We start from the raw sequence: 14,573 nt of genomic DNA, 5'->3' as shown, positions 1-14,573 counted from the left end.
GTTTTCTGTTAGATCATTCGGAAACTTTAAGGCCTAAGAATGACTACTGTATTCCATTGTTCCCTTCCCACCTTGAAGCACCTCACTTGTGTATAAGCACTGTATAAATAAACAATTACAATTCATCTTTATTGCAAGATGGAATAAGATACGAGAATTACATGTTGGCTGCAGCTTTCATCACACATGTCCTTGCGTATATCCTTGGTAGGAATGGGCGATATATTGATTTTTGGAGATATATCGTTATATTTTCAAAATCGATATGAGACAATATCGTTAACATCGAGATATATACATATATATAGATTATTACATATACTTACATTTTTTTATTTACATTTTGAGCTGTGTGTATTCTCAAACAGGAACCATGTATTTATTTGCATTTTATTTTGATCAATGTCTTACAAGTAAAGGTGTTTGTGACATCTCACATGTAGTTGGCGGCTTACAACTGAGCACCTAACCCACATAAACAATATCGAGATACATATCGTATATTACCTTTCAGCCCAAAAATATCGACATATTTGGTCCATATCGCCCAGCCTTAATGCTTGCACATTTCCATTTTGCTGAGCAAGTAAATAGTTATGCCTTCTTCAGATGTTTTTGGGAAAACATGATTATTCATACATTTGTTGATTTCATAGGTTATTTTTGGTTCAACTTTTATTATATTTTCTTCTATAGGATCCCATGGAGAGTGAACAAGACAGTGAGGAAAGAAGGTGGAACAAAAGAACACGGCAAATACTGTACATGTTACGTGTAAGATATTAATAGATTTCGAAAATATTGGATGACGTTAATGAAACCTGACAAAAATATCTTTGTTTACTGTGAATCATCTGGCAAGGTTTTTTACTAGGGTGTTCTATCACTTGAATCTATCATTGCGGCAGGCTATCACCTGTCTCTTCCTGCATCGCCGCCTTCTTTAATTCAGATAGCTTCAGCTATGCACTGTCAGGATATACTGCCAGGAGCTACGCACCTTCTCCAAGTGAGAGTAATGGAGGAGGTGGGCCTTCGGGAGATGGGCTGCAGGGTTTATTCCCACCTGTTCACTGCTCCAAAGAAGAACCTGCAGGCCTGATGTCAGTGTTAAACCTCTACTTCCTGAACTTTGTCTTTCCTTTAGAAACATTCAGGATGGTTACACCTGCTCAAATCGGGACAGCATTGTATCCAGGAGACTAGATGTATTCTTTAGATCTTAGACTCCTATTTACACATCTCTATTTGGAAAGTGCACAGATATTTTCTTAAATTCTCATTTGGAAGAAGACACTTCCAATATTAGGTTCTTCTTTTGGCTTAAATCAGTTTTTTGCATTTTCACCAAGTTGATGAGCCTAATAGCATTGCATCTGCTTCTGACATGAGTGCACATTTACCAGTCTTACCAGACTGGCACCATTTTCTAGACCTGTTGTTCCAGTCAATTAGAAAAAATATTTCCTGGTACTGAAACAGCCATGTTTGACTTTCAATTGGCCCCTGAGCTGGGGAGGGCTTTTCCCACCCAAGAAAGAGTGCAGGACCTCAAGGCGGCAGTAGTTCACTTCGTCTTGTCACTAGATCTCTGCTTGGTGATTTCAACAACTTATGAGTTTTCTGGCATCATGCGTTCCTGTAGTTCCTCGTGCTTGCTTGAAAATGTGGAGGCAATGGCTTGACCTCTTTTTCTCTTGGAACCAGGAGTTAGGCAAACAATTGAACAGAATTTATATTTCCCTGGAATTAGACTGGATTAGAGTGGTGGTCCAAAGACCAGAACCTTCTTTGGGCTGTTCCATATTGGGATCCCTCATTCCACATTCAGGCATTTGGTGACCTCGGGCTTCTCCCTGTCTTGCCATTATGGGCATTGTGGCAGATCTACAGCCCCAGGGCAACATCAGAGGAGAATGAAGTTGTTGGGTGCATCACTATCTGGCACTGAGAGCACTTGAAGGACTACAATACCCATCATGCTCTCGGCCAGGCCAGGAAGTAGGTCAATCTCACAAGGAAAACCCTTCCTGGGAGAGCTTGTAATCCCGCAGGATTTTGGAAGAAAGAATGGCGGGCCTATTCATTCGAGGTCCATGCCAGTCGTTCCAGCACATTGTCCATGCAGGAGCTCAGTGGAGATCAATGTTCCACTCTGCATGATATTGAAGGCAGCGCATCCAAAGGATAACTGATCTGCATTTCCCTCATCAAGTGATGTCACTGCCCTTTTGTTCTTTGGGGAATTCCAGCAACCAGCACTACCACAGACTGCAACTGCAAGAAAAGGGGAGAAACATTACAACCAAAAGTCTAGCACAGTGAGTGACATTCAGATACTCAGAATTTATATAGATATATACTCTGAGTTTTAATACACTACAAAGAGACCTTTTTAAAATGTGGAATTACTGAGGCATTTCCGCTGTCACAAAGAAAGGCACAGTAGTTGGAAGTAAATATAGTGACTTTAAACTAGTGGTTCAACAAGATTATTGGGGGATTTGGCAAGAAACCATTTACCAAGACACTGTCACGTGGGAAGTCTTCAATAGGCGCTGGTTGCAATAGAAGCTGCAAAGAAGAACCACGCACACTGTGGCCTACATGGCATGCTCTACACTAACAGAGACCTTTAGTAACCATAACTGGGATGAAGAAACTCCTAATAGATGGCAATATTTCACAGAAAGGAAATACTTTGTCCTTTGGGAACCATAGTGAGAGAGGAGAGAGAGTAACACATAGGCGGGCACGTGAGGGCACCACACTGCTTAACGCCTGGAGGAGGCAGAGCAAGCACAAGCCAGGAAGCTCGCGAGTTTGAAACTCGCCTGATACTGCAGACTGGGATGCCAGAGCCACGGTGCAACCCCAGCATGAGAAACCAGCAGGACAAGAGCCCGGAGGAAGAGACTGGGACACCAAAGCCACGGCACGACCCCAGTAGGAGAAACCAGCAGGGCAGGAGCCCGGAGGACGGTGGTGGCGAGACCACGGAAAGATGGGCAGTCCTACTACCATCGCTGATACTGTCAGCCGGTCCTACAACCATCGCCGATGCCATCGCGCATAGAAAGCCACTGGGTGTCTGACCTCTGGTCGGTAGACCGGGGACACCAGAGAGATAATAGATACCACAATGAGGCACATGCCAACGACGGTCCGAGACCTGAGAGAAGTTCACTGAGGAACAAAGCACGCGAAGGCGTTTTCCTTCACAATAGAAGTTAACTGGCAGAACAGGAAGAACGGGAGGCCGAGAAGGTATCATTATATCCTGCAAACAACTTGTCTCCGTCAAAGTCACAAGACTAATTTACCCTTGAAGTAAATATAACTAAACTGACGGGATACGAGAGAAAGAAGCAATATTAAGATAAAAGAACAGTGGACAGTAGTACTCTGGGAAAGGGGAAAAGCCACTAGATATTTTGTACAAGAAGAGAAGATTAAAAGGAGAGAATACTTTGTGCTAGAGTTGAGAGGAACTAGACAATTGAACCCAGTGAAGAATCAAGTAGGCCAAGGCAAGCAGTTATAATTGCCCAGCAGTGAAAGACTATTCGAATAATATTGTCTTTCCAAGATATGCGGGGGACAGCAACCAGTAATATATAGCTTGTAAAAGATCCCCAAAAGGGACTCCCACGGAGTCCCACGGAGAAGGGAAAACTCCAGACTGCATCAGAAGAGTTATAGAGACTGATCCAAGAAATCGGGAGAGACTATTGGAGGATTACATATTGGTAAAGAGTCCTACAGACTGGTACTAGAAGTTCCCTCTGGTGAAGGAAGTCGTTCTACCGGAATATAGGTTAGTTTTCATAGTGATGGGGTCAGTTAGAGTCGTTTTGGACAGCAGACTTTTCCTTTTGGAAGTTCACGACTGACTGACTGACCTTAGTTAGAAACATGGGCAGGGATACCATGGCGTGATGGAGAAAAGAGGCTGACAAGGTGTTCTCATTTTGGCTATAGACTTTTATTAATAACTCAAAGAAAGTAAACCTGTCTTTCCCCATCTCCAGAGGGGTTATCCCTGCCTCAACAGATAATACGTGGGTGCTCGTCAGGATGTCGGTCAAAACCAAAAAGTACTGTCCTCTGTCCAAGCCAACTACTATATCCCTACCACTAAGAACTAAACCACCCAAAGTTCCAGGCTCCTCTTAATAAAAGCACCAGGAAAATGACCCACTTTTCCTGGCGAAATCATCCAGTTTTGGCTGACTTAACAGCAGTCTCTTGTGAAAAGATCTGTTTTACCAGAATCACTTGGACCATGCGAATACTCCCTTTTCCTGGTCTACCTGGGGGAAGACTATTCCTCGACATTTTCTTGGGAACGTTTTTAGAAGTCCTTTCACTTCCTCCTAAGGATTAATAAACAACTGAGCTAATATTTTCACAATTCTTCTTCTTACTGTTGATACCCTCGTAGGGCTTTTTGTATCTTGAGTACAGGGGCGATTGCTTCCTGACATCACTGTGATGAGGAAGTTCACTCTTAAGGTACTCTTTACTTTGAAAGTAGACTTGATGTTTGGGGAGACTGTCCCCGTGAGTTTCTTGCCTTTTCTCTCCTTGTATATCTGTACTAATGTTCCAGAGTCTATTTTCAAGGAATACTGGACTCTTGGGGCGTCACCACGAGTTGGGCGGTAGCCCTTAAATGCGGCGTTAACACTATTATGCCCGAACATGAGTTGGCAGCATTTACCCACAGCCAAATTTTTGGCGCAATTACCACCTGGACCCAATGGGGAATGGGGAATACCCATTACCGCCTGACCCTTGATCCGGTGCTAATAGCGCCCGACCGGTTGCATTAACACTATTAGCGTGGGCGGTATCCCAGTAGTAATACCGCTGGGATACTACCCAACTTGTGATGAGGCCCTTGGTCTTTTGTGTATTACTGTGATGAGGGAGATCACGTCTGAGTAACACTTGACTCTTTATCTGACTTGAACATTCCCTCGGACCCCACCCGGGTCTCCCACAACTCCCGTTACCTTGGCTTTGGTTGGAGTGTGTGTTCGGTTCTTCCCGGGCTCTCGGGTCAGCTTCCTGCTCACACGCATCTCCTGCTTGTCTTTTTTTCCTTGGTTCCTGTCTTGGTGCGGCTCCGTGGCACTGTTCTGCTTGCGGTGGTCTGGGTGCAGTTTCTGGACCACTTGTTACACCTCATGGAGGTTGCGCAACCTCCGACTTCCTTACAGTGGATGTTGGAGTAGGGTCCATCCCGACTCGAAGGGCCTCTCCGCCTGCTGCTTGAAGTTCTCCCTCTCAGAGGCTGACTGCCTCTCGGTAAGTCCTCATCCTCGAGTTTGAATCTCCCGGGCCGGTTTCTCAGAACGCCATCTTCCCTCGCGGTGGCTGCAGACCAGTATCCTTTTCCATGAGTCTTCGAGTCCTTCTTAAGTCTCTAATTTATACAGCTTGGTCTGCCCCGCGTAAGGCCAGTCTCTTTCCAGATATTTTGAGGTCCTCTTCATGCTTCCTTGAAGCCTCCTTGTCGCAGTCCCTTGTTAATTCCACCTAGGGTTATTCTTCATGTTTCGCTGCATCTTCTTCGTCACAGTTATGTTGGATCTTGCAGATAATACAAAAGTCACTTTACATCAGAACACAGTAGTACTCTCAGGATGGGTATTAGAGGGATTAACCAGGGACGTGGGTTGTAAAGAAAAGGGTTTAGGGAGGTTATTCACTGTATGAGAGTCCTTATCCCTGTGAGGGGAGTCTCTCCCTATAAGGTCCTCCCACATGTTACTACCCCTTGGGGGACTTTTGGGTAGCAGCCTCACCTCCCTTGCCTTAAAGGGAAGGATTCCCCTCTGGGGAGAAGTGACGAGATCCTGTGAATCGTCACATACGCTTCCCCTAATGGAATTGCCTTTGAGGATTTGGTTCTCAGGAGAAGGATCTCTTTGACGAGAAGTTCTCCTAACCTGTTTCCGATCCCAAATAGGGGGGTCTGCTACAGATTTTATTTTAAGATCTAGCTGGGTGATCTGGGATATCCACGGTGAGAACGGTGGGATGTTGCTGCCTTTCATTAACTGGGCTGGTAGCCTCGGGATCACTGCTGCTGTGATCCATATTTTCTTCCCTAAGATGGGGCACAGGTATTTTAATCTGTGGATAATTCTTAGTATGTCCATGTATGCATCAGACCGCCTTCTTTTGTGCCCTTTGCCACCCCAAAGGTATTAACACATGGTGTATAGCACATCCTTTGCTCCCACTATCTAACTGGGCCCAAACTTTCGGATTCTGGGTGGTACCAGGGACTCTTTAGATGGCACTATTCTCTCCAAAGAAATTGTTGTTTTGCCTCCTTTTCCCTGATTTTCTACCCTTAAGGAGAGATAATACTGATCCTTTTTTACTAGAGTTATTGGCAGAGTTGACATGTGAACATAGAGGACATTTAAAGAGAATTGGGGAGATTCTTCCTGCACCTCTCTGATTTTTTTGTGAGTTAGCCTAATGTGGGGAGGATGGAGGAGACCTCAAATTCAGGGGACAGTTCCTTGTGACATGACCATATTTTCTACATGAATAGCAAGCGTTATTCTGGGCTGAAGCCAGAGGTAGAGGTTGTGCTACTTGCTCATTCAGGATGTCTTTTCCAAAAATATAGATTTTCTTAACTTGGGAAACCCTCAGGGACTGTACTTTCCCCACTGTCTTATGTGTCTCAAAGCCTTCCGAGCCCAGTGTTATTTATGTCCTATTAGCTGGTTCTTCCCATAGTTCCTCTTCACGGAACAAACTACTCTGAGGAAATGACATAGAGGAAGTGGACTCAAAGATCTCTGTTTTCTTTCTCTGTCGGATAGAGGTTGTCGCACCACATTTGAGCGTTACAATGTCTTATCTTTTTCAAAGAGAGGGTATGCCCTATCTTTTGGGGCGACTGATCAGGTGTCCTCTCTAGGCTTTTTGAATCATTCTTTGGGAAGTAAGAACATTGGGCATCTAGGACTGAAGCAATACAGTTCTTTGTTTTTCTGGGTTCTGTATCCCCAATACTCCCTAGGGTTTCCTTTTCTAGGTATGGGGATATTGTCAACACAAGTTGTTCTTTTTTCCTTTGTTTGAATATCTAAAGAGGTTTCCTGATCGTTTCCCATCATTCGCCTCCTTTTGTGGAAGGGAATCTTCCTCAGAGTGGAAGACTCCTTATGTTAAGGAGATGACAAGTCCTACTTGTCTTGAGAGTTCCTAATTCTCTCCTTGACGCATGATGAAAAAAATATTCTTTGCAGTCTTTTCTCTTCCTATCAGATTGAACTGGTTTCTCTATACTTAAGGGTTCATGTAGAGGACTAGTTTGAACTCCCTTCCTGTATGTAATACAGAGAGAACTGTAAGGGTGCAGATGAAAGACTCTGACATAAAGGTGGCATATTTGGGGCTAAAGACTTTTTTTTAAAGCAAGAGAAAACCTATATTTCGAAATTCCTAAGAGGGGTTTCCCTGCCTCAACTAAAGATCTAAGGGGTCTGTCAGGATGTCTTTTAAAGTAAGTGTCCACCGTTCTATGTCAAGAAAACCTTACTTCTGTCCCTTACACTATAAACTAAAGAATAAAGCAACATTGTTCTGCTCCCAGGAGAATGCCTCCCTTCTCCTGAGTTATGGGCAAAGTTCCACACAATGTTTCCTTGTTGATCCACGAGAATGCCTCCCTTCCTATTTGAGACATCCAGTCTCAAAAAGCCTGTGGGCGAATAAGCCCCGTCCCCAGGTTACAAAGTTCCAAACAATATTTACTAAATGGGCCAGGAGAATGCCTCCCTTCTCCTGGTGTTTAGTCCCAAATAGCTTGGGGGAATGACTCCCTTCCCCAGTGCTGTTGGTCCTTCCTCTCTGTCGTAGTTATCAGTAGAATGGCTCCCTTCTCCTGGTACTCATAAAACAGTCTCTTACAACCAAGGGGAGCCCATTCAGTAAGACCCTCCCTAGTGGTTTGGGAAAGTTTGACCTTGAGGGGAGTGACCCCCCCCCCCTTAGTAAACAAGTACTCCATGAGACATTCACATGTGTAAAGAAACGGTCTGCTTACATGGTAATAGGAGAGGCCGCTATTACTTCTATGTGTTTAACTCAAAGCAACAGTGACATTTCCTGTATGTGGTTGCCTCAGGACAATGCTGAATTCTCCATAGGCATACCAGCTGACAATAAACAATGCACCCCTCTGAAGTCACAGAGTGAGAATAAAGGGCTGACTGCGCTTGAATGGAAAGAGAGAAGCACTACGCAGAGGCGAGCCTCTGACGTGAGAACCTCATCGAGGGGAGGAGCAGCACTGCACAGCGGAGCAGGCTGTCACGTGGGGAGAGACCTACGTGGAAACGAGACACCACCGCCGTAACACTGGAGAGTGCAGATTCGGAAAGGCAAAGGCACCTCATGGCAAGCCTAACCTGGAGACATAACCATGCGCAGGACGTGGTGGGACTGGTGCCTGCAAACCCCTGCCGAAACCAGGTATCGAGGGAGGAGTGAATCCTCTGCTCTGAACCAGAGAGTCCAAGTGCAGAGAGATGCCTAAATGCACAGAACAGAAAGCCTGTCTGTATCCAGACTGGAAAACCTGCACGCTGTGGGGCACACCACCTCTGTCTAAGAGACACTGTGTCCCTCACTGGAACAAACCCAATGGAACAACAGGTATCTAGGTTGTTCAGGGCAGATGGAGGCAGAGAGAGGAGAGGATGAAAGGGGAGGAGGGAAGGATTGCCCTAAGCCCCTATTAGAGTCAGAGAGACCGAGAACTAGAGAAGGAACAAGGGAATGAGAGGGGTTACGGGAGCCCAAGAAATCTGAGGATTGTAATCCACCACAAGGCTCATAAAAACTGCCAAAAGCTATAATCCACATAACAAGAGGGATTACCTATACCCTAAAAAGATGAGACAGTGAGACAGAGGAACACAAGCTGCTCAAGAGACCCTAGTATTGTAAGCCTCCAGACGGCTCACAGAAAAACCATTAAGGGTTGAGAGTGCCATATGGTAAGAGAGGTTACCTGTTGTGATGAATCCTAAAGATGCCTCACTAATTCCCTGCCTAATGTCTCCTCCCAGGTGGCCAGGGAAAGGCAGATGCTTTCTGATCCTAACCTTGGGGGTGGTGTTCTGCGGGAATATCACCTGCAGAGACTGCATAGTGGGAAGCAAAGGCGGAGGATGCTTTCCCCATCCCGGAGCCCGTCTCAGGTGGCTGGCGTGCTCCTGAGGACATCAAGGTCTCTGGTGGCTGGCGTGCACCAGACAACCTCTGGAGCGACGAGGGCTCCATTAGCATGTGGATTGGGTAGCAGAAAACTGAAAGGAGAGGTTTGCCGAATCGTGAAGCCACAAGAAGAGGAATCCTGCAAGCAGCGAGAAGACAAGAGCAGCACATCTTACCCAGGGAGTCCACAGCCTGTGTGTGTCCCCCAAGTGCTCCTTCCCCACTCGCTTATGGAGTTGGGCAAGTGAGAGACACTCACGTGCGATTGAAAGTGACGGAAAAAGCACTTTTGACCCTTGTGCTACCAAACCAAACCAAAAACAGCACCCGCGAGCGAGATTGCTTTAACAAGTAATTTTAAATACCAAAGTTATAAAAAGCAGCAAAGCCACATTATACAAAAGCCAACAGACTGTAATGTTATAAATGTGAATCCATATAAACGCCAACAATATAAAGGGGCAATATGGTTAAAAAATAGAACACCTACAAGCAATGCTCAAGCCAAGAATAGGTAGAACAAAGCAGTTACAAAAGAACAGATATTGCCAACCGCGGCAAGGGGTCAGTGAAAGATTCATAAACGGGTACAATTGTTGTTCATGTGGTGATAATTGACATGAACTCACATCATCCAAGTCAAAGGAAGAGAATTAAAAGTCCCTTAGCATATCAGTCATTGGTTACTTGTGTAGTGGGGCAATGAGTCACAAAGGCTGCTCTTCTGGGGGAGAGAGAGATCCATAGGGAAAGGAGCATTATTGTGAGAAGAGTGTCAAAGAGCACTAAGGTAAATCTTGTTTTCCCTAAAGAGTTGTTGGATGTTTTGAAGCTGCAATTTGAAGTTGTGGTCAAGCATTCTTCATCGAATGATATTTAACCACAAAATTACTTGCGGTTGTGAATTGCTGTTCGGGCAGGAATGTATACCTGAACTGCAAATTGCTGCAGGAGTGTGCCTGGTATGGGAGTAAACCAGGTGGAAGTTGAAGACGTGTTTAAAAAGGTGTATTAGTGAAGGCACTTTATGTTGAGAGTGATACTAAAGACATTTGTGGCAAAAATCATCCTAAGCAAGACAATTATAGTTGCTATTGATGAACAGAAAAATTGTTTTGTGAAGGGGAAACAACATTCTATTTTTCTGAGTTGGAACTTTATGTTGACAAAGTGGAACTACATCAAAGCTGAATTGGAACTTTATATTTCATAGTTGAAACAAACTGTGATTGAACATTATTGCAAATCAGGATTTCCTTTTTTTTATTGAACTGTGAAACAGAATCATGTTTGAACTTGGGGAAGGGGAATTCGCACACGTTACAAAGAGACTGTGGTGATATTATAAATTCAATCATTATTGTTAGTTGGGAGAATTGCAATACATTTCCTTGTTCATTTGTTGTATGTATAACTGTGAGGGACAGATATCCTTTGTTGGAGTGCTTACGTTTGTTTTAGGCACAGAAATCCTCATCGGAGTAGGCAAAGTGAGGCGTTCATCCAACATTATTTTATAAACTTTGATCTTCTGCTCAGTTGGCTTCCCTGAATGCAGGCTCACTGATTGCCTCAGCGACTTTCTAGCCGTCCGTACTATACAGTTGTTAGTATTCTAACTGGAGTTGGGATGGTGCCTTGCATTTGCTCAGTTTTAATCGGGCGAGATTGGTTACACCCATGCACCTCTATTCCCCTACTGAGGCTGTGTATGTGACTGAAGTGCCAACACTGTTAATTTCTGTTTTGTGGATGTGTTGACTTAACTGACCATTGATCCTTATGTAACTGGCTGAATGCATTATTTAACTGTGATCAAGAGTGACTGATATTTTCCTCCATTCCGCATTGCTGTTTTACTCTACATTAGCACTGCATTAGCATAGTGACAATAACGCTGAGCTTTGTACATCTAGATTTGAATTTGGCTTTTCGTCTGTAATTGCCACATTTCTTTCTTACCACTCCTCCGTGGTCCGCATAGTCCCCAATACGCTCATACAGCCTAGAGCAGTCTTGACTTATTGTAGTTCACAAGAACTACATTTTCCAGCATAACCAAGCCTTAAATTACATCAGTGTTGTGTTAGCGCTGGTGCGTTTGCAAGGCCGGTTATCGGTAGTGTGCGCACGGTGACTGCTGCACGTCGCCCCATCTCTGTCCAACAGCATTGCATTGGCCAGGTACTATACTTTTTTCTTAGCTTCTTACCATCATGCATGCTTCCCCATTACATAACCCCATGCCTTACTGCCGAAAGCATGCCGAGATTCTGGCTGAATTCTGTGTGATCGAGGCAAAATCCACCTCCCTGGCCCACCATACCTCTAGCAGGTTGGCTCTCTCACAAATAACCGGCACTGTGTCCCCTCTCCGATGACTTCTAATGCCGATGTCCCGGACAATTGCCACCCTAGCCACAACACTTCAGACTCCCGCGATGGGGCTGAATTAGTCTCAGGCATCGTTACCCAGGACGCCAATGGGGCTCCTATTACTGTTCTTGTAATCAGGTCAAACTTAACATCCGCCTCTCCCTTCACAGTGCCTGACATCTCTGGCAGCCCACTCCTTCCAGGCACACTGCAACACTTCTCCCTAATTAACACACGTTCTCTTCTACAGCACGGGGTGGAAATTGAGCATCTGCTGACAGACACCTCCCCTGACCTCCTTGCTGTAACAGAGTTATGGTTAAATGAAGCGATACCGTCTGATGCCACGCTGGCCATCCCACCCGACTATCAAATCTATCGAGCAGAATATCCCATTCAGAAAGGCGGAGGGGTAGCCATTTTGATCAACAAACAGTTTAACCTTCACTTAATCTCCCACGAGTCCCAAGAAGGCTGTGAAAGCCTCATGGCAGAAAGGAAAATCAATGAGAACATATCCCTGATCATCTTAGTAACTTATAGACTGCGCACTGTTATGCCTCTATTTGAGGAACAACTCCTCAGTTTGCTGAATAATGTCACCAAAGTTAACACTCCCCTCCTTGTTCTAGTAGACCATAACTTATGGGCAGATGACCCGCAAGACAAGCAAGCCTCCTTCCTCCTTGCTTGTCCTTGGATTCTCACAATGTGTGAAAGGGCCTACCCACATAGGGGGACACACGATTTACTGGGTATTGACACACTGCTTGTCTATAACACTGTCATCCACTGTCCCTGGTCCGACCATTGCATAGTAAACACCTTAGTCCATCCTCCAGATCCCCCGATGAGATTGGACGCTGTTCCCAGACACCTCAAGAAAATGAGAAATCTGAAAAATATTACACCTCCGAAAATTATCCATGGCTCTTACGGCTAGGTTGACCTTGCCTTGCACTTAACAGCCACCCTGGATTGCGCCATTGAGGCCCTAGCGCCAATGAGAACCAAGATGATGAAACCCGAAACCAATAGGAACTCATTGTTTTTAACGACCTCATCCTACAACTCAGACATCAGAAGAGGGCTGCGGAAAGGGAATGGCGCAAGCACCCTTCCCCTCAAACCAGGGAGCTCTTTACTATCCTGAAGAAATTCGAAGTCAAACCTGCCAGGAAATTGGTTCCCAACAAAGACTCAGTCTGGTGCCAGCAGATCCATGACAAATTCTCTTCTAAAATCATTGGACATCAACAGGCAATCATCGCCCAAAAAGGGACTCTTACAAGCACAGGGAACTTTTATTGTCCCCCTCCCAGCTTCTCCTTTTCCCAAGACAAGAAGGCGTCCACTAATTTTAAATTCAAACAATGCACTGAAGCCGAAATTCCGGAAGATAATAGTACATATGAAACCTACCTCCTGTCATGATGATAGCTGCCCGTCTAGCATTTTCAAAGGTTGCATGGATATTTTGGCCCCTTGCGTTACCAAATCGGTTAATCTCTCTTTCACCAAAGGCAACGTCCCCCTCCTACTTAAGGAGGTGTGGATTACGCCCTTACTGAAAAAGAGCAATCTAGATCCTTTGTTAGCCAAAGACGATCGCACAATAACAAAAGCACCCTTCCTCTTAAAGATCATGGACCGTGTGGCATATATCCAACTCCAAGAATGTATTGAAAGCAATAACATCCTTGGCCCACAGCAGTCAGGCTTTAGAGCCAGACATGGCACTGAGGCTGACATGCTGGATCTTAAGTCCAATCTCATCAGCATTGTGGATCGAGGTCAGCCAGCCCTCCTTATGCGGCTGGATCTCTCAGCAGCCTTTGATCTGGTCGACCACTCTTTGTTGGGGACCAGATTAAGGGACCAGGCTGTCTTATCCAGCATGGCAGCACAGTGGATTTCATCCTTCTTGGGGCCCCGTAATGCGAGAGTTGCAATTGATGACGTTAGTTCCTCCCCAGCTGACATAACTTGTGGTGTCCATCAGGGGTGTTGTAACTCCTACAGTATTCAATATTTACATAACTCCAATAAGTTTGGATGTCCTGGGTGTACAATACACCAACTACGCTGATGGCACTCAGATTGTCCTTGAGCTCTCTGGCACGTACACACAGGACTCCCTGTCCATTAACTCCATCTATGAGTCAATCCAGGCGTAGCAGCAAATTCGCCTGCCCACATTGCAGATAAAATGTAGCTCTCGATTGTCGCCTCCGGGCCAAGTTTGAAAAAACTGCCACTGACTAGTAGAGTTTCACCATTGCTGGTAGCAGAATTATAGTGGCCAAGAGCGTGATGAGACCTCAGGTCGCACATATTCGGACCCCTTGTGGTTACACCACTAAACTGCTCAACCACATTCGTCCTTGCATCTGCTTTAGCATGGCCGTAGGACATGGTGTCTACAAGGGGGACAAATCCCCCCACCATCTTAAGTTGGGGGGATACAATGGCATTTATCCCCCCAGTTTGTGTGTCCTGAAGTCTGCTCTGCAGCAGCATGTGCCATGTGCACTGATGCGTGCAAACTTCAGACTCTGAAGTGACTCATGTTTGCACGCAGCAGGCGCGGACCTGGCCGGGTGGATTCTATCGGAATCTGATTCCATTCACAACAACAGTGGGAGAGGGGGAGGAGAACGAAGCAGGACCACGTGCAAGAGTTGTTGACAACAACTCTTGCTCGTGCGTTCCCCTCCTCCCCCACCCCCACCCCCAGCGAATACGGCACGTGCCAGCCCAGCCCTGCCTGGAGTGCGCAGTGCACTGCTGCGCAGCCTGCCATCCTCCTCCTCACCTTCCAGAAGCGTGCTGCTAGGCTTCTGAGAGTGTGTGAGCCTGAGGTGAGACAATTAGACTGCTCCGAACCCTGACTCCTGCTGCGACGCCGACCCCTGTCACGACTCACTCGACGTGTCTCAAAG

The 14,573-nt window shown here is 45.6% G+C and overlaps 1 protein-coding gene across 4 annotated transcripts in view; it reads left to right on the top strand.

The window, feature by feature from the left end:
- The window catches only part of RAD21L1 (RAD21 cohesin complex component like 1), a 1,746,850-nt gene that overhangs the window by 1,638,462 nt on the left and 93,815 nt on the right, over nucleotides 1-14,573 (top strand). For all 4 annotated transcript variants that reach the window (XM_069650928.1, XM_069650927.1, XM_069650929.1 and 1 more), the window contains exon 13: nucleotides 697-774. In XM_069650928.1, coding sequence (XP_069507029.1) covers nucleotides 697-774 — 78 coding nt within the window. The remainder of the gene's footprint in view (nucleotides 1-696; nucleotides 775-14,573) is intronic.

This window comes from Ambystoma mexicanum, chromosome 3p (genome assembly GCF_040938575.1).
Source record: "Ambystoma mexicanum isolate Mex_15411 chromosome 3p, UKY_AmexF1_1, whole genome shotgun sequence".
NCBI lineage: Eukaryota > Metazoa > Chordata > Amphibia > Caudata > Ambystomatidae > Ambystoma > Ambystoma mexicanum.
The sequence above is the reverse complement of the archived record's forward strand: the minus strand, read 5'-3'. Positions and strand labels throughout refer to the sequence as shown.